Here is a 23,520-nt window from a genome sequence, read left to right as displayed (position 1 = left end):
CTAAAATATATTTCAAAATTCGAACAATAAGGTAATAGCAAACACTAATTAAGGAAAGAATAACATAAGAAGATGATATATTAGAACATAGTAAACGAAGCAGGGAATCGGATAACTAACTCTATAAAGTTATAACATAATATACAAAAATATATTGCTCCAACAAGATGCGATATATATCAATCTAGATCGGATCCCAAGCAAATATCTTGTTGGGTTGTCCAATTAATTGGCCCATTCTATCCAAATAATTGATAGATAAGCATTATTTGAATTATTCAAATTCACAACATTTATAGTCTAGTAAAAGTGACTTAAGAACCATATGATATGTTGCGTGTGTGAACAAAATTTGAGTCTAAAATGTGGGGATAAAAGCAGAAGATGAAGCAAAAAAGAGGACCAATTAATATTTATATCTACAAGTAGTTATTAAAGTATTACTACTATTTATTTTATTGAATAAGGTAAATGCATGATATTGAAATTTCCATTTTGTCTGACATAAATATTTATGTTTATGTCCCAACAATATGGAATTTAATCGTGAATATGGGGTTTCCTTATCAAAATGGACACATTTCCCAATTCCATTCTTTCAACTTTCAACTATATACAATCATAAAAGAGGTCTAATTCACATAAGTTATCAAGAATATCACCACATTTTTACTTTAAATGACTAATATTGGGCATTAATACAAGTTATATTGGTTAATTTTTTTCAGAAATATCGTAAAGTGTGTGTTCGATTTTGTCAAAAATAATACACTCTAAATTACAGAAGAGTTATGTTCTTATTCACTTTCTTTTCTCTCTAGAAGTCTCGATCTGATCATTATTTTTTTAAAATTAAATGCAAACGAAACATTATTTTTAGAAAATTTGAACCTACAATATAGTCAAAACCCCTCCTACACATTATACTTTTTCCTCCAAAGTTTGTACAACAAGCTAATATAAATGTGTATATGTCTAGCAGACTAGCACACCAAAAGACAAACTTAGATGCAATATAGACAAATTATAAGTCTCGTTGAGTAAACTCTCAAGCGCTCTATTTTATTGACTATCTTCTAATTCTTCACATAAAAATATCGATTAACTCTATTCGTTAAAGGCTTTTACGAATCAAAATAAATCATGTTAACATTTATTAATCGCTTATCGATTTTCATAATCTTTACTCCTTAGAAATCACGATCTAATTAATCTAAGAAATAAATGATGATTTTGATGGTGACTAACAGTCAAATAATCATATATAGCAAGATCTTAGCCTGTCGTTTGTTGCTTGATGAGAATTCAATGCTAACTCAATTATTTTTCAAAAATATAATATTTAAATGGGCAACTTAATTCGTTAGAAGTGTGTAATAATATAATTCAATGTTTGTACTTTGTTGACCATTTTAAAACTATAAATTTACCCTTAGACCTCAAAATTAGCTTACGAAAGCACGACTTCGCTCAAACTTAAGTTGGTTATTGATCTGTTTATATATTAATTCAAAAAACTCATGAAATTTTTTAGTAAGATAAATTCATTTTCTCGTAATCTAATAAGTAACTTAGATGAATATATAAATCAAATCGATGGAAGAATTCTTTTTTATTTTAGCACTTTTGTTAGTGGAATGAAGTAGTTGTACCTGCTACTGGATTGCTTTTCACCTTCACAATTTGAATAGTTAGCACTATTGTTAACCATCAATATGATCAAAATATGCCTAATATATACATTATCAATATACACAACATACATACTATTGATATACTTTGTACATAATTTGTATATTAGATTATCAAAATTATTCAAATTCATAATTATCCTTTTTTTTTTAAATTCGAGCTTTTGGAATGAAATAATAATTGATAGAGAACGCTTATTCCTGAAATACAACTTTTTCGGTTTGAATCTAAATTATCACAAATTGAAAACATCTTTTTTTGTTTGGAAAATACACACCTTTGGCAACCAATGTCCCTACCACTTTCACTAAAGGAAACCATCAAGTGTGGTCTTCATTATGATTTCAGCAACTTTGGGATTTTTGTTTCTTTTTTCCTTAGATTTTCCAACCTATGATTCACACACACATAATTGTGATGAGCCTGAGACAGATATGATTCTTCGCTCTTAATTATAGATTTTAGATTCAAGTTGACATCTTTTTTTGGGAAAAAAGTTTGAAATATATTCGAACTTTGACTGAAATTATTGTAACGATATCGAACTTTGGAAAGAACCTTTTACCCCTGCACTATTTAATAGTGTATTTTAAATGTATATATGTGTCCACGTGGACATCATAATTATTGCATCATTATAAATAGTAATATGTCCACGTGGGCACATATATACATATAAAATACACTATTAAATAGTGCGGGGGGGTAAAAGGTCATCCATAAAGTTTGGTATCGTAACAGCAATTTCGGCCAAAGTTAGAGCATTTTTCACACTTTTCCCTTCTTTTTTCAATGGCTAAATAAATTATGATTCCAAAGAAAATATATCAAACATCGAATGAGTAATTAAAAAACAATTACATTATTTGTTCAATAATTTTAAAAATAAATAATTAAAAACAGGAAGAAAAAAAATTATAAAACACATTGTTATGTCCCTTTTGGTATGCATGGAGATGAAATAATGGTCATCATAAATGTCATTCACCACACTATAATTCAGCAGAAAATTCAAGGCAATTTCTCATCCTTATCTCTCTTTGCACCTTGGGACAAGTAATTGTTGTCTCTTCCCAGAAAATATAAAATTCCCTCCGTTTCAAATTAATTGTAATATTTTTATTTTTGAAAGTAAGTTAAATGAAATTAGATAAATTTAATATTTTATATTTAAAATTTAGATATTTAAAATACAATAAGTATTATAAATTATAATTTTTTTATTTATTTAATAAAAAATATGTTATAAAATACTTATTAATGTTCACATAATTTGACTTTTAAAAAGCGAAATATAAGGATTGAAATGAGACAGAAGGGGCATTGCCTTCATTCAATTGCAAGCTGATCAGACTCCATTTATTACTTTTCTTTCCCATCTCCAATTATTGCATTATTATGCATGAAAATTGAGGTGTTTTTTTCCTATTTGTACATGTGGAGCGTTGTGTGTGAGTGAGAGCAGGGACGGAGCTAGAAAGAGTCGATGAGTTCCTTCAAATCTCCTTCGCCAGAAGATTATATTATATACATGAAAAAATATTTTTTATGCATATATAATAAATGTTGATCTTCTTTTAACTTCTTAATATGATTACTTTTTATATTTCGAACACTTTAATGAAAATTCTGATTTTATGACGTGTTGAGAAAACTCATACTATACCCTTCCTACATTTTACTGAATTTTATTGAATTCGAATACTCATACTATACCCTTCCTACATTTCACTGAATTTTATTGAATTCGAAGTTATATGTATTGATCGATAATGACAACAAAAATATGTTAATACTATTATTATTTTTTATATTACGAAAGGATTTTAATTTGTTAGAGGAAGTTGATTACCATTTTATTAGATTAATTACTCTCTTACCACACAATTTAAGAAAAAATAAAATAAAAATTGAAATAGTTAAAATTTAAAACAAGCGATTATATCTGTATGATTATAACTCAACTTATTAAAATGAAAAATTTAGAGTTTTAGTGTTTATAACTATAGAAGAATATCATATTTTAATAAAATAGGAAAAAAAAAAAAAACGTCGCATAAATTGTGATTAAAAAATAATAATCTTGATCTACCTATAGTTTTCTAATAAGTGAGTTAGGTTATGAAAAATATATAAGAAAAAAAGTTAAATTTATTTCTTTTACTCTTTAAGTAAGGTAATGATCAAAACCACTAACTTAATAAACTAGCTACTCTAGGCATTCTCAGTCCTATAATAGGTGCAGCTAAGCTCCATCACTACATATCTCATAATGTATTTTTTATCTAAATAATTAAAATGTTGCATTAAATATGTGAAACACACACATTGAGAGTTTTTTTCTATATAAGTGCATGGTTCAACTTTTCTTGGAAAATTGCAATTGCCCTTTTCTTGTGCTTTCTCCAAGCTAATAATAATAATAAAAAGGCTTTGAGTTTGTGTTATACAAAAAAAGATGAATTATTTGGGAATTGGAGTTAGTCCTGGAAATGTTCCAGTTTATCATGGAAATAATTTGAAAGTTATTGATAGGAGAGTGAGAGTAACTGAGCTTGTGTTAAGGTGTATCATTTTTGGTTTAGCAATTCTTGGTGCTATTCTTATTGGGACTGACAAACAAGCTAAAGTTATTTTCTCTATTGAGAAAATTGCTAAATTTACTGATATGAAAGCTCTTGTGTAAGTTATTTTCTCTTCTCTTGTTTAATTCATTTGGTTTGTATGTGGTATTCATTTTGGTTCTGACTAATTCAAATTTAAATTTGTATTTTGAAAGTTTTTCACTTGAAATAAAGCGCACTCTCTACTAGAGGAGACTTTATTCAAAGTTAAGAACTCTAGACTTTTAGTGTATGAAAGCTTTCTCTACTCGAAGAAATAAAGTTCTCTATTTAAGTCTCGAATCCTAAGACCTTTGGTGTGTCTGAAAGTTCTCTACTCGAAGCTTGAACTCGATATCTTTTGTTTGTCTAGAAATCTACTTGAAATAAAGTGTTTTTAATAAAGGCATTCTATTCAAGTTTTGAACTTAGAGATATTGAATCTTTTTTAAAGTTTTGCTCTTATACTAAGGCGACTAATTATTTCATTCAAGTTTTCAACTCGAGACTTTTAGTTTGTTCGGATATTCTACTTAAAATAAAACAGTAATTTAGACCTTTAATTAAGATGATTTTATCCAAATCTTGAACCTGAGCCTTTTGGTTAAAGTCCTAGGAGCCCAAAACCTGTGGTGGTGTTTATTTGGTCAAGTTTTAAAGTCTCCAAAGGTTAAAAGAGTGAAGTTTGTGCAGGTTTTTAGTGATAGCCAATGGATTAGCTGCTGCCTACTCATTGGTGCAAGTTCTAAGATGCATTTTAAGCATGATTAGAGGAACTGTTCTCTTCAATAAACCATTGGCTTGGGCTATCTTTTCTGGTGATCAGGTACAATTAATTAAATCAAATGCTACCTAGTATGTTCTCATTTTTTTAGTTTTTCATAAGGTGTTAAATATTCGTATTGAAATCTGATCAATTCAGATTTGTGTCTGAAAGTCTTACGTTAGTAATGACGTGCTTCCTAAAAATGTGATTCATAACCAGATTTCGAATCCGAAACCTCTCACTAGCTCTTATTTAATTATTATGAATTTTTGAAGTCTAGTAATGGTTCTTGGGAAGCAGAGTAGTAGTTGTAGCAATAATGACTTATTCTAGAACAAGGCTGCAAAATCAATGTTTTGTTTGTAGTGGAACCATTAAATTCATAGACAGTTCATAACTCATAAAAAATTCAGAAGTGAGTCATAACCCAAATAAATGAACTCAGAATGAATAGAACATATGGTCCAATTACATAATTTTTTTTTAATAATTTTTTTATAATTCTTATTCCTATCACATCATTCCTTCTTTTAGTCTATTTACATTTTGATAAAATTCATAACGCATTTATAAAGTTTAAATCCTGAATCCATTATTGAGATGTCGTTTTTCCCCAAAATTTGCAGTTGATGGCCTACTTGACACTAACGGCGGTGGCGGCGGCCGCGCAATCGGCGGTGTTTGCCAAGTTAGGGCAAACAGAATTACAATGGATGAAGATATGCAATATGTATGGGAAATTTTGTAACCAAGTTGGAGAAGGAATTGCAAGTTCTTTGATAGTAAGCCTTAGCATGATAGTTCTTTCTGCTATTTCAGCTTTTAGTCTCTTTCGTTTGTATGGAAATAGTAAAGGAAAGGGCAATGCAATGTAATAATAATAATGTAATGTAACTTTGGTCTTTTTTTTTAGATCTTTTTTATCTATGTTGTAAAATAAATCAAAGAACAAAGTTGGTGAGAGTGTTATAATCATTTCATGTTTAGCTTTATCATTTCCTTATTATATGATATGTCAATTGTTATATATTACAAACACATTACATATGAGGTTATATTCAATAAATTTCTTTTTTGCTAGTTGTGGAAAAGATTAGTAAAATTCAAGGTGATATATGAAGGGTGTATTTTTTTTAATCGAATAAGATGTTTGAATTTGAATATTAAATATTGAATGATTAATTTTTTTTTCTTAATATTTGATATATTTAATATAAAAATAATTCAAATATAATATTCACAATGTATTATAAGGTTGTAAGGTGGTGGTTGATGGCAAAAATGGTCGACCATGGCGGTGATGGTTGTGAACTTGTGACGGTGTAGGTGATTGGTGGTAGTGGATAATGACAACAACAACAACGAATTGGTGGTTAACGATAGTGGGATGATAGTTGAGAGTGATGATGGTTGTGATTGTTGAAGGTGTAGTTAGTGATCAATGGTATAGTGGTTGATAGTGATCGTAATCGATAATTGTTGTGACTAAAGTAATGGTGAAAAGTCTTTTAACAAATCTTTAACTGAATAGTCTCTCTTAATAATTTTGAAATTTTGATCAAAATCGGAATGATTCAAATTAGTTTAAGAGGTTTGACAGAAATATAGTTTTAGGAGATGGTGCATAGTTGCAAGAAATATTTGTATCGCTTCAATTTTATTAGATGTTTATTTGAGTAGACGATTATGTGAATACAACTTAATTTATACTATACTTTGTATTTTTGAATAAAACATTGTTATTTGACACTGACCTGTCATATAATCCAAATTTGGTATTCAAGTATGAAAGCAATTAATGCTTAACCAAATTTAATTAGAATAACAAAGCATTCAATGTTTTCCCTCTTTTGTATGTTTGATTTCTACCAAATATAACGCACAAAAAAATAAATTTTTCTTCTTTCTTTTTTTCACATATAAGTTTTAGGTTTTCTCAAATTCTTACAACCTTTGACAGCCCTTGAAGAAAAGCAAGAACAAAAACAAAAATGGTAAAAACAATTCTTCTCTTTTACTAGTTTTTTTTTGGGATTTATGTTGGATTCTTTTCTCATTTCTTGCAATTAATTTTTTGTACTCTTCGATTCCAATTTAGTTGAGTTCAATTATATGAATCTTATGTATCATCTAAAAGGGGTTCACCCTGATTTGATTGTTGGCTATCAAACTACCACAATCGATTAGTTTATTCGAATTTAGGAAGTACTATAATTTGTGTCTATTAGGACTTTTAGATAAAAGTATTATTTTTTCTCAATGAATGAATCGGAAAGGGGCTTGCTTCTTTATTTCCGGGCGGGGGCTACAACCATAAGAGAAGATTATCCTACCGCTAAGTCATAGAAGTCAAAAAAATGTAGGGATATCGGATACTTAGACCGATGAGAAATAATAGATATCTAACAAAATAATTGAGGCGTGCTCTAATTGGCCAAGAAAAGAAAATTCTTGCAAACGCCCCCCAAAAAATTTGATAAGAATCATGGACTTGCACTTATAATTTCCTTGTCCTTTGTTTTTTTTTTTTGTAAAAAAGAAAAAAAAACTCCCCTTGTTTGTACAATTTAATTTAATTACTTTTGCTTGTACTTATTAAGAAAAATCGAATTACTTGAGCCACTAGAAAGGTGAAACACTTCACATTTATCTAAAGAAATATAGATTATTATTTGTCTCGGCTAGATTCACTTTTCTTTTGTTATTATAAAGCAATTGAGAAGAATGATAGTGATTTGTTACTATGGAACTAGTTGAGGCGCACACAAGGTGACCTAGCCAATACCATTACTAGAAAATGATATAGTAATTTGTTATGTTGAGATGTGTGCAAGCTAGCTAGCCTGGACACTGCGATATTCGATTATAGGAAAATGATGATGGTTTGTTTTATTTTCTTGTTCAAAATTTGGCAGACAACATCAAAAAGAGTTGCAGAGAGGAAAGTGGCTAAGTTTGAGAAGAACATAACAAGAAGAGGATTGAATCCTCTAACAGGAAAGAACAAAATGGAACCAGCACACATTGTTCTTGCACTCTTTGCTGTTTTGGTGGTTGGATCTTGTAAGCTCTTCTCTAATACTTAAATATTGAATGTTTTTTTGTTTTATCCTCTATAACAACGTTTCACTATAATAACAATCAGTTTTTTATGTTATGTTATATTATATGTTCTCTATAACAATGTGCTGGTATAACTTCTCTAATCCTTAAATATTAAAAACCATTTCTAGTTAAGTGGTGTGATTTCCTAATACTTCTTTCTTGTTGGCTTGTCGATCAATATCAAAGTCATTTGTCTATATATAAATATACCGTCAAACCTCTCTATAACAACTATCCTTTATAACAACATTTTTATTATAACAATTTTTTTTAGAACCAAATTTTCTTGTTATGTTATGTCACAAGTATGTTGTTTAAATTGATGGGATAAATCCTTTTGTTTTTTCCTTTTGGATTTGCAGTTGTTTTCCAGGTTGTGAAGATGGCTATTAATGGTGGGAACAATGTAGATGGAAGCTTTTAATATCTCCATAAGAATGCAACATTAAGAAATATTTTTACAATTAATAGTTAAGAGTTGAACATTTTCAAACTCTAAATAAGTTTGTTACAACATTCTCTCTTGCTTGATGTATTATGGTTTTAATACTTGTGATGATAGATCATATGTGGAAACAACATGATCTTATAATAGTCAGTATATTTAAAATTACAACGATTCATATCATCGAATGAATCCTTTCCAATTTGGGAGTGTACTTGTGTGGTATCACCAATATGACAATATTTGCTTGAGCTGAGAGTCTATCGGAAACAAGCACAAAGTAAGGATAATGTTTGCATACACACTACACCACTAGATTTGTTGAAATACAATCTTAAAAACGCAATTTAGCCTCCAAACGTGCATCTTATTAAGATCATACCAACAAAATGTATGCTGATTACATACTTGGTCTAGGCAACTCAGGCAGATTGATTTTCTGAAAAATACATCGAAAAGGAGAGAATGGAACAGGAATTGACACTAAGAATGTTGTCAACGGGCAAGCTATATTGGATTTAAGGCGTTGTGACGCTCAAGAAGCATTGTCAGGATTGAGCACAACTCAGTAGAACTTATTGTGAACCTGCTTTCCATAAGTACATTTGCTTTCATCAGACCTACGAGCTGCACGAGTTGCTTTGTTGCCTGTATTGGAACATTGGCGACAATCTGAACTTTTCGACAGCTTCCTTGCACAGGAATTGTAGCTTGTCTCATGATACACTTGAATGTTGTTTTTAACCAAATCTTTAGCATCAGGAGAATTGAAGTCATCAAATTCCTGAAAGATAACATGTTAGACAATGAAACGCGAGTCACCTTATTTGTAAGAGCACACCATGCATCGAGAAGATATAACAAAGCAATAACAAATCAGAAATGCCCTGCCAAGAAGGGGTTTCACTGATAATGTTCGAATTTCACAAACAAATGCACTGTGCTTCAAAGAGCGCCAAGAATGTCACAGGTCATGAGCACTCACCTTGGACTTTGTCTTGGCGTAATAAGGTGTTAAGCAGGGGTTTACATCCTTGAGAAACATGTCATCTGGACTACCGGGAATTGTGTGATCCTCAGAGCTGAATTCCTAATAGAAACAAAGAAACCAAATTACTCCCCTGAAGCGAATGCCTAACAATGCACATTCATGTCACATTTCTTTTGAAAGGATGATAACTTTAAGCAGAATAATTGCATAAAAGGATATTATCTAAGCTAATATTGATACTTTGTTCAATTCACAACAAACTTCGTGTTGCATTAGCAAAATTTTGCACATTATTTAGATATATTTACCAGAGAATTAGCTGCTTCTTCTTGATCATATTCTGGAGGGCTACCAAAAGAGTCATAGCTCCCTCGTATAGCATATTTATCTGCTTTGATCTGTGAAAATCATAGTATCAGCCATTTTCTATAACAATCTAAGGCTGATCAATTGATAAATTACCACAGATATTTGCTTTATTACAACCAAAGCACACGGGGACCAAACCAACAGACTTGGATGTAACAAAACGATACAAGGATCACAACATATAGCTCCCTCCAAATCATTTATAAGAAATGCAGAAGCGATAGTTTGGCTATCTACCGACTAAAGGAAAAACATATATCAACTAGATCCATATAGTGTTCTTCCATATTTTCATCATGATGGAGAGAACAGAAACCAAGAATGATATCGACTTTTTCATGTCAAGGAGCCTTTGTGGTTCATCAGTGAGGTAGAAAATCATATTATTTTCTGTAATATCCTTATTGTACATATTTAAGAGTTCATGGAGCATTCAAACAAGGAGATTCTCGTTCTCTTTGGCAGTAGGTATTTTGAAACTTTGAAGCACATCCGCGAACTCTAGTTTGGTGCAATTGTTATTTCATTTTGAAGATTAATAAGGTTAGTGATATCAACAGAAAACATGTCTGAGTTTAACTAAGTTTATCATAAGTAATTGTGCAGCTTTTCCAAATACAAGATAGATTAGAATTTCGTGGTTTAGACAAAAGAAAGATCCCAAAAAACAGTCCAAATGATTCATATGAAGCAGATGGCAGACAATAATGACTTGTTGTTACCTCAGCGAGATCTTCAGCTAGGCATTGTAGTTGCCCAGTAAGAGAAGTGACCTGCCTTTGAAGATTTGGTATAAGCTGCTTTGCCTGTTTGAGTTCTGAACCTTGCTTTTCCAAAAGATCCTGAACTTGATAGTTCATAACATCCGGGAACAGTATGGAATTTTTCAGTGACTTTATCTCTTCCCTTTGCTTTAAGCACAAATCCTTAAGCTTCTCAACCTGTAAGTGTTATGTGCAAATCAGAAATTAAAGCAAAGAGGTAACATAAGCTCAAAGCATCAATTCCTTCATGTAACCTCAGAGGACTAACTCGATTCACGTTGAAAATTACATGGGAGGAAAAAAAGGGGACAACTTTGGGTTGTTTGGTTTTCTGTTTAAACTCAAACACCGCCCCCATAACATGGAAATTCGCAAAAAGAAAAGGAATAAACACCATTAATAAGTAAATCTATGATAAAAAACTTGTATAAACCAAATCCACAACATACAAACACATTCAATTAGAAATCAAGCATAATTCTGGCTCATCAATAAACAACCAATGATAACATAAAGGTGCCATCTTGACCAAGATAATTACATCATTCTTTTAGACTATCAACCACCTACACCAGATACATTTTACAACAACAAATGTGCCATCTTGAACAGGAAATTTTTGTGCAAATTTATTCCTTCACTGTTCTTGAAAATCCACATATCAAAAGATAAACGCTTCGACTGAAAACAGACAAAAAGTTAGCACCTTAACATAAAATGTAACCAAATTATTCAAAAGGACACAACTTTTGAACAATTTCAAGAACAAGCTGTTGGTCAAACATTCCATTCTAAGTTAGTCTCCAATTATTAAGATGCACAGAGAAAGCTTCCCTCTACAGTAGAGAGAAAGGGTTAAAATATCAAAAATTATGACAGAATGCAAGATAAAACTATGCAGTATACAAATATAGCACCACTTTCCTTTTCTCTTCAAGCATCAACTAAAGTAACATACACATATAATCAATTAGAAAACATTAACAACTCCAACTAACCAATGTGCCAGCAAAAGTGATATCATCCAACATTTACCAACAATAAAAATGCCATCTTGAACTATATAATTGCAGCATTTTGAAGATTATAAACCTCCAACACCAAAGACATTAGCTACAACTTTCCCAAACTAAGTCACGATGCCAATTTACACCTCCAATGTTCCTAAAAAATCCACATACAAAAACTAAAATCTTTAAACTAAAAAGCCAAAAAGTTAGCATCTTTGGCCAAAAATTTACCCAAATAATTCAGAAAGTCACAGCTTTTAATCAAAATGTTGTTAGCCACCAAATATTAAGCTGCACAGAAAAAAAGCTTCATTTGCAAAAACTGCAAAACAAGATCCAAAAGCAACACTAAAATTATACAACATACAAATGGAGTACCTCTCGATTCTTCTCCTCGAGCATCAGCTTAAGCTCAACAATCTGATCCTCCTGCTCCTTATTCATACTTAACAGCTCCCTCTCACTTCTAAGAACCATTCCTAATGTCCTCGTATTACCCTTAACCTCCGTTAACGCCTTCATCGCGCTTCCTTCCTCTTTTTTCACACCACCACCAGAAGAAGAACCTTTAAACAATTTTTTATGCAGAGAACTCAAACCACTGCCTCTTTTCGCTGTTTTCTTCAAATCTTCAGCTATAAAATCCACAGGAATAACCAATTTCAAATCACCCTTTTTCTGCTGCTGCTGCTGCTTCATCAATTTAGAAGAAGCAGATTTGTGTTCAACAAATTTCTTGACCATTGAGCTAAAATTGGATTGATGGGTAGTTTGAGTAACCCCATTTGAACCTTTCTTGATTTTGATTAGAGCTTTGTCTGTAGAAGAAGAAGGGTCAGATTTAGTTGAAGATCTTGAAGAATCAAAAGAAGTTTTAGCATAGCGAGATGATGGCTTAATAAAAGACATTGTTGGGGTTGTTAAAGTTTGATTCTTGGAAAGATTAAAGCTTGAACTTTAGGACTGAGAGAGCATTCTCTGGGTTTGTGTGAAAGAGAGGTGAAGAAGAAGAAGATAGTTTGGCGCTGGATGAATTCAAATTTTTGGGAGCGTTTACACTTGGAGATTTTTTTTAGGATTATCACACTAATAAATTACAATAATTTTATTTTGGGATAGAAGTGAGCCTGGACTAAAATGTAAATTGCGCTTTGTAGTCGGGAGATCACTAGTTCAAATTTTAAAAATAGTTCCTCACAAAAAATATACGATAAGACAATATATAATAAACATATTTAAATGAGTTTTTCTCTGAATCTCACATAATTTTGGATAGAAGTGACTAGTGAGCTTGGATTAAAATGTTAAATTGTTGTTGTGTAAGTAGGATATTACGAATTCAAACTTTAAAAATAAGTCTCTATGATAAGACAACATATAATAAACATTTGAAATTGGACTTTTTCTCTGAATCTCATTTATAGCGAGAAACTTGCTAAATATTTTCGACCCTCATTATGCACAAGCTATTAGAGGTGTCAAATATTGGCCCAAAAATTGATGATATGTCTAATTCGTTCAAAACTTCATGAGTTAGATTTTATTTATTTTTTGTAGTGAGTTGATTTTTAGTCGGTTCAATATAATCTAATTTAAAAGTGATTCAATTTTAGGAATTATTTGCACTTATAAGATCCCACAAGTTTTGTTGGAGTCTGATTTTGAAAAAATTAAGATTAGTATAGGTGCGGAAGAACAATTGATTTCTCTTGGGGAGGAATTTCATAACAAAAATATCCACAATATTATCACAAATCTTGATAATAGCCAAGTTATTGATTGATTGTGCATTACCATATTTAGAGTTTGAAGGGCAATTATGTTTTTGTATATTCTTAACCAGTTGTATATCATTAGATACTTCACAACAAACCACATGATTCCTATCAATCTTAAGGATTTTATAGTCATCATAATTCATATGCCAATCCACATATACAATCCACATAGTAGATACGTCCAACAGAAGCAATCAAAAAAAGAAATAGCCATCACAACAAGAATAAAATTTACAACCTAATTGTGTATAGTTGAAAGAGTAATCAAGTTTTTGTACATCTTTGATAAGAATAGATGGACAATATACGGCCTGTTTGGTAAATAAGAAACTTTTGGTCATTTTTTGCATAATTGAGAATTGAGACGCTTCAATTTAAAGTAATGATCAAAGATTAATGTCTTTCAAAACTTTGAAACGCATTTGAATCGAAAAAGAGACCGCACAAGTAACTTACCGAGGATGTCCATCATATCCGTTTGGAAGTGAACGCCTATGTCCTGCTAGATTGTTCAACGTGTCAAATTATTTGTTGCACACAGACACACACACGCATATAAACCATTGATTACGTTTATTTAATTATAAATTTACTCCCTCATGTATGGGCTACTTGGCCTGGCGGTTAAAGCTTCATGTAGGTTTGCTTTTCCTTATTAATAAGATAAAAATAAGGGAAACGAGGCCAACACATGATTTGTATTTACGATAAGCCGAATTTTTGACCAAAGTAAGCCATTAAGTAAGTTAATTTACCAAAATAATATGTTTTTTTTGAAATTTTACAAAATTAGAATAAACGTATTTGGCAATAACGTTTTAGGTATTATTTTATTAAAAGAAATCAGTAACAAAAAGACAAAAATTTGACGGAGTTAACAGACCTAAAACGTTACTTTCAAATACGTTTTATTAATTCGTTACTCACAGACACGTTTTATACCTAAAACGTTATTTTTAAATACGCTTTATTAATTCGTTACTCACAGAGATGTTTTAAGACTAAAAGGTTATATCTGATGTATCGTTATCTCTAAAGGCGAAATTTTCTCCATTAATAACACTCCCGACTTTCACCACCATCAACATCACTAGTCACTCCCACAACTCCGCCTCCCCCAATTATTACGACGCTCTTCTTCCATATTTCTCCGACGACTTCACAAATAACCTCTGCGTTTCCGTAAGCAAAACTCTTTTGCTGGCATTTCAAACAGTTGTCGTCTTTGCTATGTTTGTCACTATAAATTTCCCACTTTTTCAAAAATTTCTTAAAAAAATATATTGAATTGATTCTTGGAATTTGACTTTCTTCCATAGATAGATTCAAATTTCAATAAGTGATTTCGATTAACTTGTCAGTTAGGTATTTGACCAACTAATTTGAAACTTAAATTTGAAATTTCTGGATGTAAATCTTACTAAAAGATAAGATTTCAATTACAAATTTGTAATTTCAGTTTCTTACAAATTAATTAAAACATAGTAACTTGTATGTTTATATTTTATTTTTAAAAAAATCATAATTCCGAAGTTTGGATACATGTGCAGACACTCAGTTATGTTTTAGCCTCTATCTGTAATTGAATTCTAAAGAGTTCTTATGGTCAGTAACGTTTTAGTCATAAAACGTGATTGTGAGTAACGAATTAATAAAACGTATTTGAAAGTAACGTTTTAGGTCTGTTAACTCCGTCAGCTTTTTGTCTTTTTGTTACTGATTTCTTTTAATAAAATAATCCCTAAAACGTTACTGACCTAAAACGTTACTTTTAAATACGCTTTATTAATTCGTTACTCACAGAGATGTTTTAAGACTAAAAGGTTATATCTGATGTATCGTTATCTCTAAAGGCGAAATTTTCTCCATTAATAACACTCCCGACTTTCACCACCATCAACATCACTAGTCACTCCCACAACTCCGCCTCCCCCAATTATTACGACGCTCTTCTTCCATATTTCTCCGACGACTTCACAAATAACCTCTGCGTTTCCGTAAGCAAAACTCTTTTGCTGGCATTTCAAACAGTTGTCGTCTTTGCTATGTTTGTCACTATAAATTTCCCACTTTTTCAAAAATTTCTTAAAAAAATATATTGAATTGATTCTTGGAATTTGACTTTCTTCCATAGATAGATTCAAATTTCAATAAGTGATTTCGATTAACTTGTCAGTTAGGTATTTGACCAACTAATTTGAAACTTAAATTTGAAATTTCTGGATGTAAATCTTACTAAAAGATAAGATTTCAATTACAAATTTGTAATTTCAGTTTCTTACAAATTAATTAAAACATAGTAACTTGTATGTTTATATTTTATTTTTAAAAAAATCATAATTCCGAAGTTTGGATACATGTGCAGACACTCAGTTATGTTTTAGCCTCTATCTGTAATCGAATTCTAAAGAGTTCTTATGGTCAGTAACGTTTTAGTCATAAAACGTGATTGTGAGTAACGAATTAATAAAACGTATTTGAAAGTAACGTTTTAGGTCTGTTAACTCCGTCAGCTTTTTGTCTTTTTGTTACTGATTTCTTTTAATAAAATAATACCTAAAACGTTACTGTCAAATACGTTTATTCTAGTTTTGTAAAATTTCAAAAAAACATACTCCCTCTGTCCCAATTTATATGACTTACTTTTCCTTTTTAGTCAGTCCCAAAAAGAATGACACATTTCTATTTTAAGTAACAATTGCCTATAAAATGTCTTTTTTACCCTTAATGAAATGATTTACAACCACACAAATTTTCTATCATTCATTTTGGACCACAAGTTTTAAAAATCTTTCCATTTTTCTTAAAGTTTGTGCCAAATCAAAGTACATCATATAAAATGGGACGGGGGGAGTATTATTTTGGTGAATTGATTTACATAATGACTTACTTTGGTCAAAAATTCCGATAAGCCACTATAATTTAAAAAAATATAATTTATAGTTTTATAACAAATTTCTCTCTCCAACACAAAATATTTCACATAAATATGAAATTTGTATTTTATATTATATGTCAAATGTATATGTATCAACAACATTTGACAAAAGCGAAATCAAACGTAGAAAATTAGGACAAGCTACCAAATGACACTTGAGCAGGTTTGGATTACTTGATTTTGTTATTTTAATTTACAAATAAGGAGTCGTTTGGTAGAGTGTATTAGCAAAATTAATGCATGCATTAGCTTTATGTATTAATAGTACCTTGTTTGGTGCACTTTTTCATGCTAGGTATTATTAATGCTTGCATTAGTTATACATTCTATTGTGTATTAGGGAGTGTATTACTAATGCAAAGGGGTTTAATGCATGCATTAACATTTTAAAGACACAATTACCCCTCAAAACCCCTTCTATATCTTTTTCACCATAATTGTGGAGGATATTTTTGTAAATAAATATTTTTATACAATACATGTTATTTTTAATACACCAAACCAAACAATGCATAAGAAATATTCTATGTATAACTAATGCAAGCATAACCAATACAAGCATTACTAATGCAATCATTGCTAATTCACTCTATTTAGCATTATTCTTATACACTCTACCAAACGATCCAACTGTGTTTAAAGATTTTCATACTCTACGGAAGTGAAAATATTTTAGAGCTCAGATCACACCTGATAGAAGAAATGTTTGGATCTCTAATAGACTTAGAGAGTTCGCCATTGTGACTGATCTAGTAAATGGCTTTATTGTCAGTATGAACAGTTGCAAGATATTCTTGCAGATATACAAAGGTATATTGTTGTACATTTTGTATTTATTTGTATCCACATACATCACTGTTTTTTAATCTTAATTCTTTTTCTTCTCTTAATAGTATAAATATTGATCTTAAAAGGGAGCTTGAAGCTAGACAAATCCAAGTTGAAGCTAGTAAAGGCCAAGGCAATGTGCCTATTCCTCCTCTTACTCCTACGACTGAAGAATGGGTGAATGATGTAATTCAAGATGAAAATCAATTTGACAGTAGCGATGTGCGTCCGGATGCATCTCAAGCCCCCTAGTTTCCTTCTCTATGATGGAAACTAAAATGCAATTTTAGTTTGCAAAAACTATTGAAATATAACGATGTTTCTTTTCTTACCTTTCTTTGTTGCTTAATCATATGATTAAATAAAGTGCTTGCTTATAGCTCTTTTAAGGTGTCTTTTCCATGTTTTGTTGTAAGTTTACAAAGGAAAATCCAGCACCGTTGAGAATTAGTTACAAGTCAAAATATTTACCCACAATGCCAAAAGCATTTCACCATTATCAAAAAAAACTGACCACTCCTAGACATCAGCATTAACACTCGTAGAATTGTCTGAAATCAGTCCTTGTATTCAGGGGCCATGTTGCTCCCAATTGCACACGCAAGTGTACGTGGTTGCGCAAGTAATATAGTTTCTTTTAGAAACGAGTTATCGTTCCCAAGGGGCTTATGATCAACTTATATTTATTAACTCAATTCCACAATTCGACAAAAGTAACTTTGAAAGAGGTTTAGTGTTGTGTATTACTACTACGACTAATGCAATGAATAAAGTAACTAATGTGAACGACTTCAAATTGAGGTTTTAAGCAAGTATGAGACAATTATAGGGCTGCAACATGCATTGGATTTCATGTATCGTATCTCAGGCAATGAACTAATTTAGGTTATCAAGTTACTGAATTACAAGGTTAATTATATGATTATGGTCTCCCGACCTCTAATCGCCACTCCAATTAGCTGTCTAACTACATCGTTGAGCGGGGATAGACAATCCTAATTGGCGAGCATTTATATTTCATCATGTTTATTAACCAAGCTAGGTGTTCGTCCGGATGTCACTCCTAAACACAAATCAACTCAACTTAATGGAAGATCAAGCTTTCTATATTATTTGGTCTATCTACGTCCAAGTTTAAGAGTAGACAAGAAATTTATTTCTATGGTGATCAAGCATGAAATACTAAAAACAAAAATATAAAAGTAACTTAAACGCGACAACCATAAATTAATTCAAAGTCATCAATACTTCAACAATCAATCTGTATCTACAACCTCAGAACAAGAGCGTTTAGTCACTCATAATATTCAAAAACCGCAAAATAATATTCATGTGATTTCCAAAATAAAGAAGAGTTGGAGAATTGAAACATATTACAAAACTTTACTCATTGCTCTCGCACACCAAAAAATAGTCGAACCCCAAATAATAACCCTAAGGTCCTATTTATAGAGTTTAGGAAAGTATTTCTAATTCACGTCTAACAAGGAATCCTAATTAATTAAATTTTCGCTGAGCACGTCGGACACAGGCTGGGGCACTGCGCCAGACAGTGCGCCAACAGGAGCTTTCAGTAGTTCAAGTTGTGGCGTGCCGCGCCAGGCAGTGTGGGGAAGCTCGCCTGTAGGTGTGGCCTTGGCGCCTCGCGCCAGGCAGTGCGCCACAATCCCTTGCTCCTCAGTCTATCTTCGTGCTTCCTCGCTTATCCTTTTCTCGAATGGACTCCAATCACCTTGAAAGTTCCTACAACACCTAATCACATGTTTTAGTGCACAATCATAGCAAGTTCGACAAGACAAAGCCAATAGCCTCAAGATTATTCTTAAATTCCACCCTCAACTTCAACCCATTTGCCATCTATCCAATCTCTTCAAGTCCTCACGTTCTTCCTTTGTTTCTCCAATAATATGTTCTCGCCTTTTATTGAAACAAAAAAAAAAACTTGAGGCATCAGGCAAAACTCCGGACAACAAATTAGCCAAGAGCTAGGCCTACTATTGAAAATGTTTTCCATTGTGGAGTTAGAAAGCCAATTTACGACAATGTTGGGCTTAGACATATGATTTCAATGTATCTCGAGCTTTTCAGGACTATCACAATCCTGGATGCATCATATTGAACTTTTACACGTTTCTGTGATACCTGTAACCTACCTTACACCTGAACCAACAACCTGTCATGCCATTATCGTGGCAAAGAACCTCTAAGTTGTCACCAACTTCAAAAGCCAGCTATATTAAGGCTCAACAAGCTGAATTCCAACCGATCCTATGCTTCGAGATTTTATTTTCAATTTTGGGTAAGTTGGTTTGGCTTTTGCTATCTAGTTACCAGCCATTAACACACTTCTCCTTTCACTTCTTGGGGTATCTAGAAGATAAGAGAAGTCAAATTTACTATAATGTAAAAGTAGATAGATGAGATAAAAGTAATCTATAACTACTAGCCTTCACATTCTTTCTACAAAGATCCAATTGTATAAAACATCAACAACTCAAAAACACCAGCAACTTTGCAGCTTATACAACAATTTACTGGGGGTTCAGCTAAAAGAACCAAGTTCAACGCCGATAATTCCATAGACGGCTATGGGGTAATCTTAATCTTTATGAGCACATAAGATTTAAATTCTACATGTGCATATAACCATCAAAATGAAAAAAGAATTCTACATTTCCTTAAAGAAAATCTACTCTAAAATCGGCTAGTAATTAATAGGGGTCGCAAAAGTTAAGGTACCTAGAGCTTTTCAGAACCATCACAATCCTGGATGTCATCATATTGAACTTGCATACATTTTTGTGATACCTCTAAGACCTTACACCTGAACCAGCAACCTCTCATGCCACTATCCTGGCAAAGAACCTCCAAGTTGTCACCAACTTTAAAAGGCAGCATACTGAATTCCAACCTGTCCAACGCTGGGAAATTTAATCTTTAACTTCAGGCAAGTTGGTGGTTCAGTTTTTGCTAACTGGTTACCAGGAATTGGTTTTCTAATACCAGAATGGTCACTCTCACTGACACTTCTACTCCCCTTAAGTCCTTGCGTTAAAGGAACTTCTCGGGTGATATCTTTTACTTCGTGCAACATATGACCCATTGACCTAAGCTGGGCTTGTTAACTGTGAGACAAGAGATATATTTCTCATAATCTCTGGGAGTCAAAAGTGTAGCAAGAGCATCAATACAATCGGATCGGATCACCTGAACATGAGACGTGATAAGTACTTCTCTAGATGGTCCTCAAGCTTTGGAATTACACAATGGACTTCCTGAAAATGTTCAGAACACCGCACCTCAACTCTTTTCAGTCCCTTTTTGTTCTCATAAAAATCCTCCAAGTAACCTGGGTACTGACTTTCTTTTTCGACTGTGATTATAGTGAAGGAATTAAGCTGCAGAAAACTAAGAGATTACACGAGGAAGGAAAAGAAATATGAGGTCAAGAAACTGATTTAATGCTACAGAGTGCTTACAGTTATTGTAGTTCCATTTCTACTAAAAGAAGGATAATGCGTAAGTTGCTTGGCGCAGGTCCAAGCAGTACGTACCTGACCACAAAATATTTGATTTTTTTGCTTTAAACTTATTAGGAAGCTGTCCCTGGAACAGATATTCTCCCCTTCAGTAACTGAAGTTAAAAAAGTTGAAACTAATACAAAAAAAAAGTAGATCAACATATTTGAGACCTCATCAGCCAAGTGACCAGCCATTACAGCGCTTCTTCTCCTTTCACTTGTCGGGGTATCTACAAGATAAAGGGAAGTCAAATTTACTATAATGTAAAGTAGATTAAAGTTAAGATAAAAATAATTTATAACAACTAAGCGTAGCATTCTTTCTACTAGAGATCCAATTGTATACAGCATCAACAACTCAAAAACACTTTGCAACATATAAACCAATTGCAACAATTACACAAGAAATTGTTTGTGAAGTGGTAAAGGGTTTACCCGTGTGATAAATGTCACATCCCAAAAATACCCCTTAGACATGACTAGCATCCACCTACACCGCCTGTCGGGCAAACCAATTATCCATTTACTTACCCAATTATGCAAGCACTTTGAGCAATTTGTGCAAGTCTAGCAAATAAATAATAATCAATGCATGGAGAAAAATAATCCAATAAAACTCCATAATCAATCTATTAACTCAACGATTACTCAAAGACTAATTATCTAGCCCAAATCCCACAATAAGACCATGGAGCATCTAATAGGACTATATGAGGTTAGTTGCCAGGCATGCAAACCCCAAGAAAAGAAATTTACTATAAAATAGATAGAGATGAAACGGCAACCTCCACGAATAATGGAAGGGCTCACCTCAACAACAGAATCGACGCGAACGGACTCGTTCCTCACTAGTCTTACCCTCCACAAAAATATCTGCATAGACATGTAGGTAAGGACTAAGGAGTGAGCTAAACCTTAACATCTCACACCTTAATCCATGAATTAAAAGGTAAAATATCTTAGCTTCACTGTTGAAACTTAATAGGAGAAAATTCAGTCCAATATATCAACACTTATATTCCAAAAAAGTACTCCAACTGCGTAAAAACAAATCTAAGTGAAAACCATAAATTGCGGGGAACTAATGTGCATAGCCAGTTGCTTCAAATAGCCATCACAGTGACTTAAACATTAAAATTCTCTAAGAATGCTAAACCTCATAATTGCCAAAACAGAAGAGCTTCAAATACTGTAATAAGTCGTTCCTCATGCTAATGAAGTCACTATTTTTACTTTTACATTTACAATCATTACTATAGTCATATCTCTCTCTTTCATTATTATCCAATCACCACATAATCCTAATGTCTTCTAGTTAGAAGTGGTGAAATTTAAACTGCATCATTGAAAAAAATATGGTTTTCTCACGGTAGATTTTAAAGCTAATATTACAAATCCAATTTCACTAACTACCAATCATTGTCAAATCCTTTGTCCTTTAATCATTAGCTAATCATTATAAGGTCCGGATTATGATAACTTTATGCAAATTCATGCCACATATATACTATAAATCTATAACATACAAGGCTCGGATAGATGGGAAGAATCACCTAGTGTTCTTTTGTCTCCGCTGACTTTTGAATCTAAGACCTTAGGGTTCTCAACCACTAAACACTAGGCCACACCCTTGGGTGCCACAAAACATTTGTCAATAAGTTGTTCCTTTTCTCCCAAATTTGAAGAATCAATTCAACCGCCTGGCCTACATTTCTTTAAAGAAAATCTACTCTAAAATCAGCTAGAAATTAATTGGGATCGTACTTAAAGGCAAATGAACATCAAAGCACAATACATAACATATACACCAAGGTCAATTAAAAGCAAAACATACAGAGGAAGTTCAAAAATGCATTAACATTAATAAGATTACCAAACATGCATGATATTAAGGATCATATATAGATGCATAAACGAAAAATGAAAAAGAGAAGAAAAAGATAAAAAGAAGATCCAAACTGCATACAACGCATTCAACACAATAGATCTTTGCAACATCGAAACGTAAAACCAAATAAAGAGAAAAGGTTTATTGTTTGAGTGAAAATCTAAAATTGTGCAAGAAGCAAGGGGCCAACTAGTATTGATCAACTAGGCCGATTAAAGATTCGACCCTATTTGGAAATGTAACAGATCAGTGCCAGACAGAAGCAAGATCACAATCAGACATTTTGTGACCTCATTATTATTACCTTTTTGAGAAGGAAGACTTCATCATTCGTTGAATACTACATGAAACATCCCCATTGCAACAACAGCAACGTACCCAGTGTAATCCCAAACCGCCCTTAACTCTACCTCGTAGAGATAGAGAGACTATTTTCAATAGACCCTCGGCTCCCTTTCTCCCACCACCCAACTTAGAGCCAATTGACCTTCTCTTTCCTCAAGGAAGTGTTGCACCTCCAGGATTATTTTCTTGCGTTGAGCCCCTTTCCCGTTCAGGATGGAAGTTGAAAGAGGTGAGACTGCTCCCTTGCACGTTTGAGCAAGGATGCCATCAACTTATATGTGAAACCTACACAAAAGATTTATTCGCTATCAAGAAAAAAAAAGGAGAATAGCATCAACACCTACATTCTTCACCAGTTATCTCGCCTATCAATTATAGCAAGAACTGATTAAACAAAGGGTCGAGAACTGTAAACCCCCCCCCCCCTCCCCCCCCCCCCCAACTTTTTTTTTATTTTCAATTTTTTTTTTTAAATTT

At 32.3% G+C, this 23,520-nt stretch overlaps 3 protein-coding genes and 1 long non-coding RNA gene across 6 annotated transcripts in view; 2 read left to right on the top strand and 2 right to left on the bottom strand.

Moving 5' to 3' along the window:
• Positions 1 to 3,978: 3,978 nt before the first annotated feature.
• Positions 3,979 to 6,051, top strand: LOC102588485 (CASP-like protein 2B1). The gene is made up of 3 exons (XM_006352268.2): positions 3,979 to 4,374; positions 4,989 to 5,121; positions 5,688 to 6,051. The coding sequence occupies exons 1-3, from the start codon at positions 4,151 to 4,153 to the stop codon at positions 5,934 to 5,936; spliced, it is 606 nt and encodes a 201-aa protein (XP_006352330.1). The 5' UTR covers positions 3,979 to 4,150; the 3' UTR covers positions 5,937 to 6,051.
• An 847-nt stretch (positions 6,052 to 6,898) lies between these two features.
• LOC107061524 (uncharacterized) lies at positions 6,899 to 8,840 on the top strand. Its single transcript, XR_001474038.1, has 3 exons — positions 6,899 to 7,055; positions 7,977 to 8,124; positions 8,529 to 8,840. It is a non-coding gene; the product is annotated as an uncharacterized lncRNA (long non-coding RNA).
• A 117-nt stretch (positions 8,841 to 8,957) lies between these two features.
• On the bottom strand, positions 8,958 to 12,844 carry LOC102601954 (uncharacterized). The gene is made up of 5 exons (XM_006352393.2): positions 12,124 to 12,844; positions 10,694 to 10,912; positions 9,911 to 10,000; positions 9,597 to 9,701; positions 8,958 to 9,395 (listed from the first exon to the last, which is right to left on the bottom strand). Exons 1-5 carry the CDS (start codon positions 12,652 to 12,654, stop codon positions 9,177 to 9,179), a joined length of 1,164 nt encoding a protein of 387 aa, XP_006352455.1. The 5' UTR covers positions 12,655 to 12,844; the 3' UTR covers positions 8,958 to 9,176.
• Positions 12,845 to 19,870: 7,026 nt separating this feature from the next.
• LOC102601615 (uncharacterized) overlaps positions 19,871 to 23,520 on the bottom strand; it is a 29,589-nt gene continuing 25,939 nt past the window's right edge. Inside the window, exons 8-11 of one of the 3 annotated variants that reach the window (XR_001474042.1) lie at positions 23,003 to 23,328; positions 21,621 to 21,683; positions 20,982 to 21,040; positions 19,871 to 20,895 (exon numbers count right to left, since the gene is read on the bottom strand). The gene's annotated coding sequence lies outside the window, so the exon portion shown is untranslated. The remainder of the gene's footprint in view (positions 20,896 to 20,981; positions 21,041 to 21,620; positions 21,684 to 23,002; positions 23,329 to 23,520) is intronic. The other 2 variants (XR_001474043.1, XR_001474041.1) reach the window with 2 other exon arrangements.

This window comes from Solanum tuberosum, unplaced genomic scaffold (genome assembly GCF_000226075.1).
Source record: "Solanum tuberosum cultivar DM 1-3 516 R44 unplaced genomic scaffold, SolTub_3.0 scf00148, whole genome shotgun sequence".
In the NCBI taxonomy this organism is placed as follows: Eukaryota; Viridiplantae; Streptophyta; class Magnoliopsida; order Solanales; family Solanaceae; genus Solanum; species Solanum tuberosum.
Note: the sequence above shows the minus strand (reverse complement) of the source record. Positions and strands in the feature narration are given on the sequence as shown.

Coding starts and splice junctions, on each gene's coding strand:
- LOC102588485 (XM_006352268.2), top strand. CDS start 4,151: ATGAATTATTTGGGAATTGGAGTTAGTCCTGGAAATGTTCCAGTTTAT. Junction 4,375..4,988: donor ACTGATATGAAAGCTCTTGT/GTAAGTTATTTT, acceptor AAGTTTGTGCAG/GTTTTTAGTGATAGCCAATG. Junction 5,122..5,687: donor CTATCTTTTCTGGTGATCAG/GTACAATTAATT, acceptor CAAAATTTGCAG/TTGATGGCCTACTTGACACT.
- LOC102601954 (XM_006352393.2), bottom strand. CDS start 12,654: ATGTCTTTTATTAAGCCATCATCTCGCTATGCTAAAACTTCTTTTGAT. Junction 10,913..12,123: donor TCGAGGAGAAGAATCGAGAG/GTACTCCATTTG, acceptor TAACACTTACAG/GTTGAGAAGCTTAAGGATTT. Junction 9,396..9,596: donor ACGCCAAGACAAAGTCCAAG/GTGAGTGCTCAT, acceptor GTTATCTTTCAG/GAATTTGATGACTTCAATTC.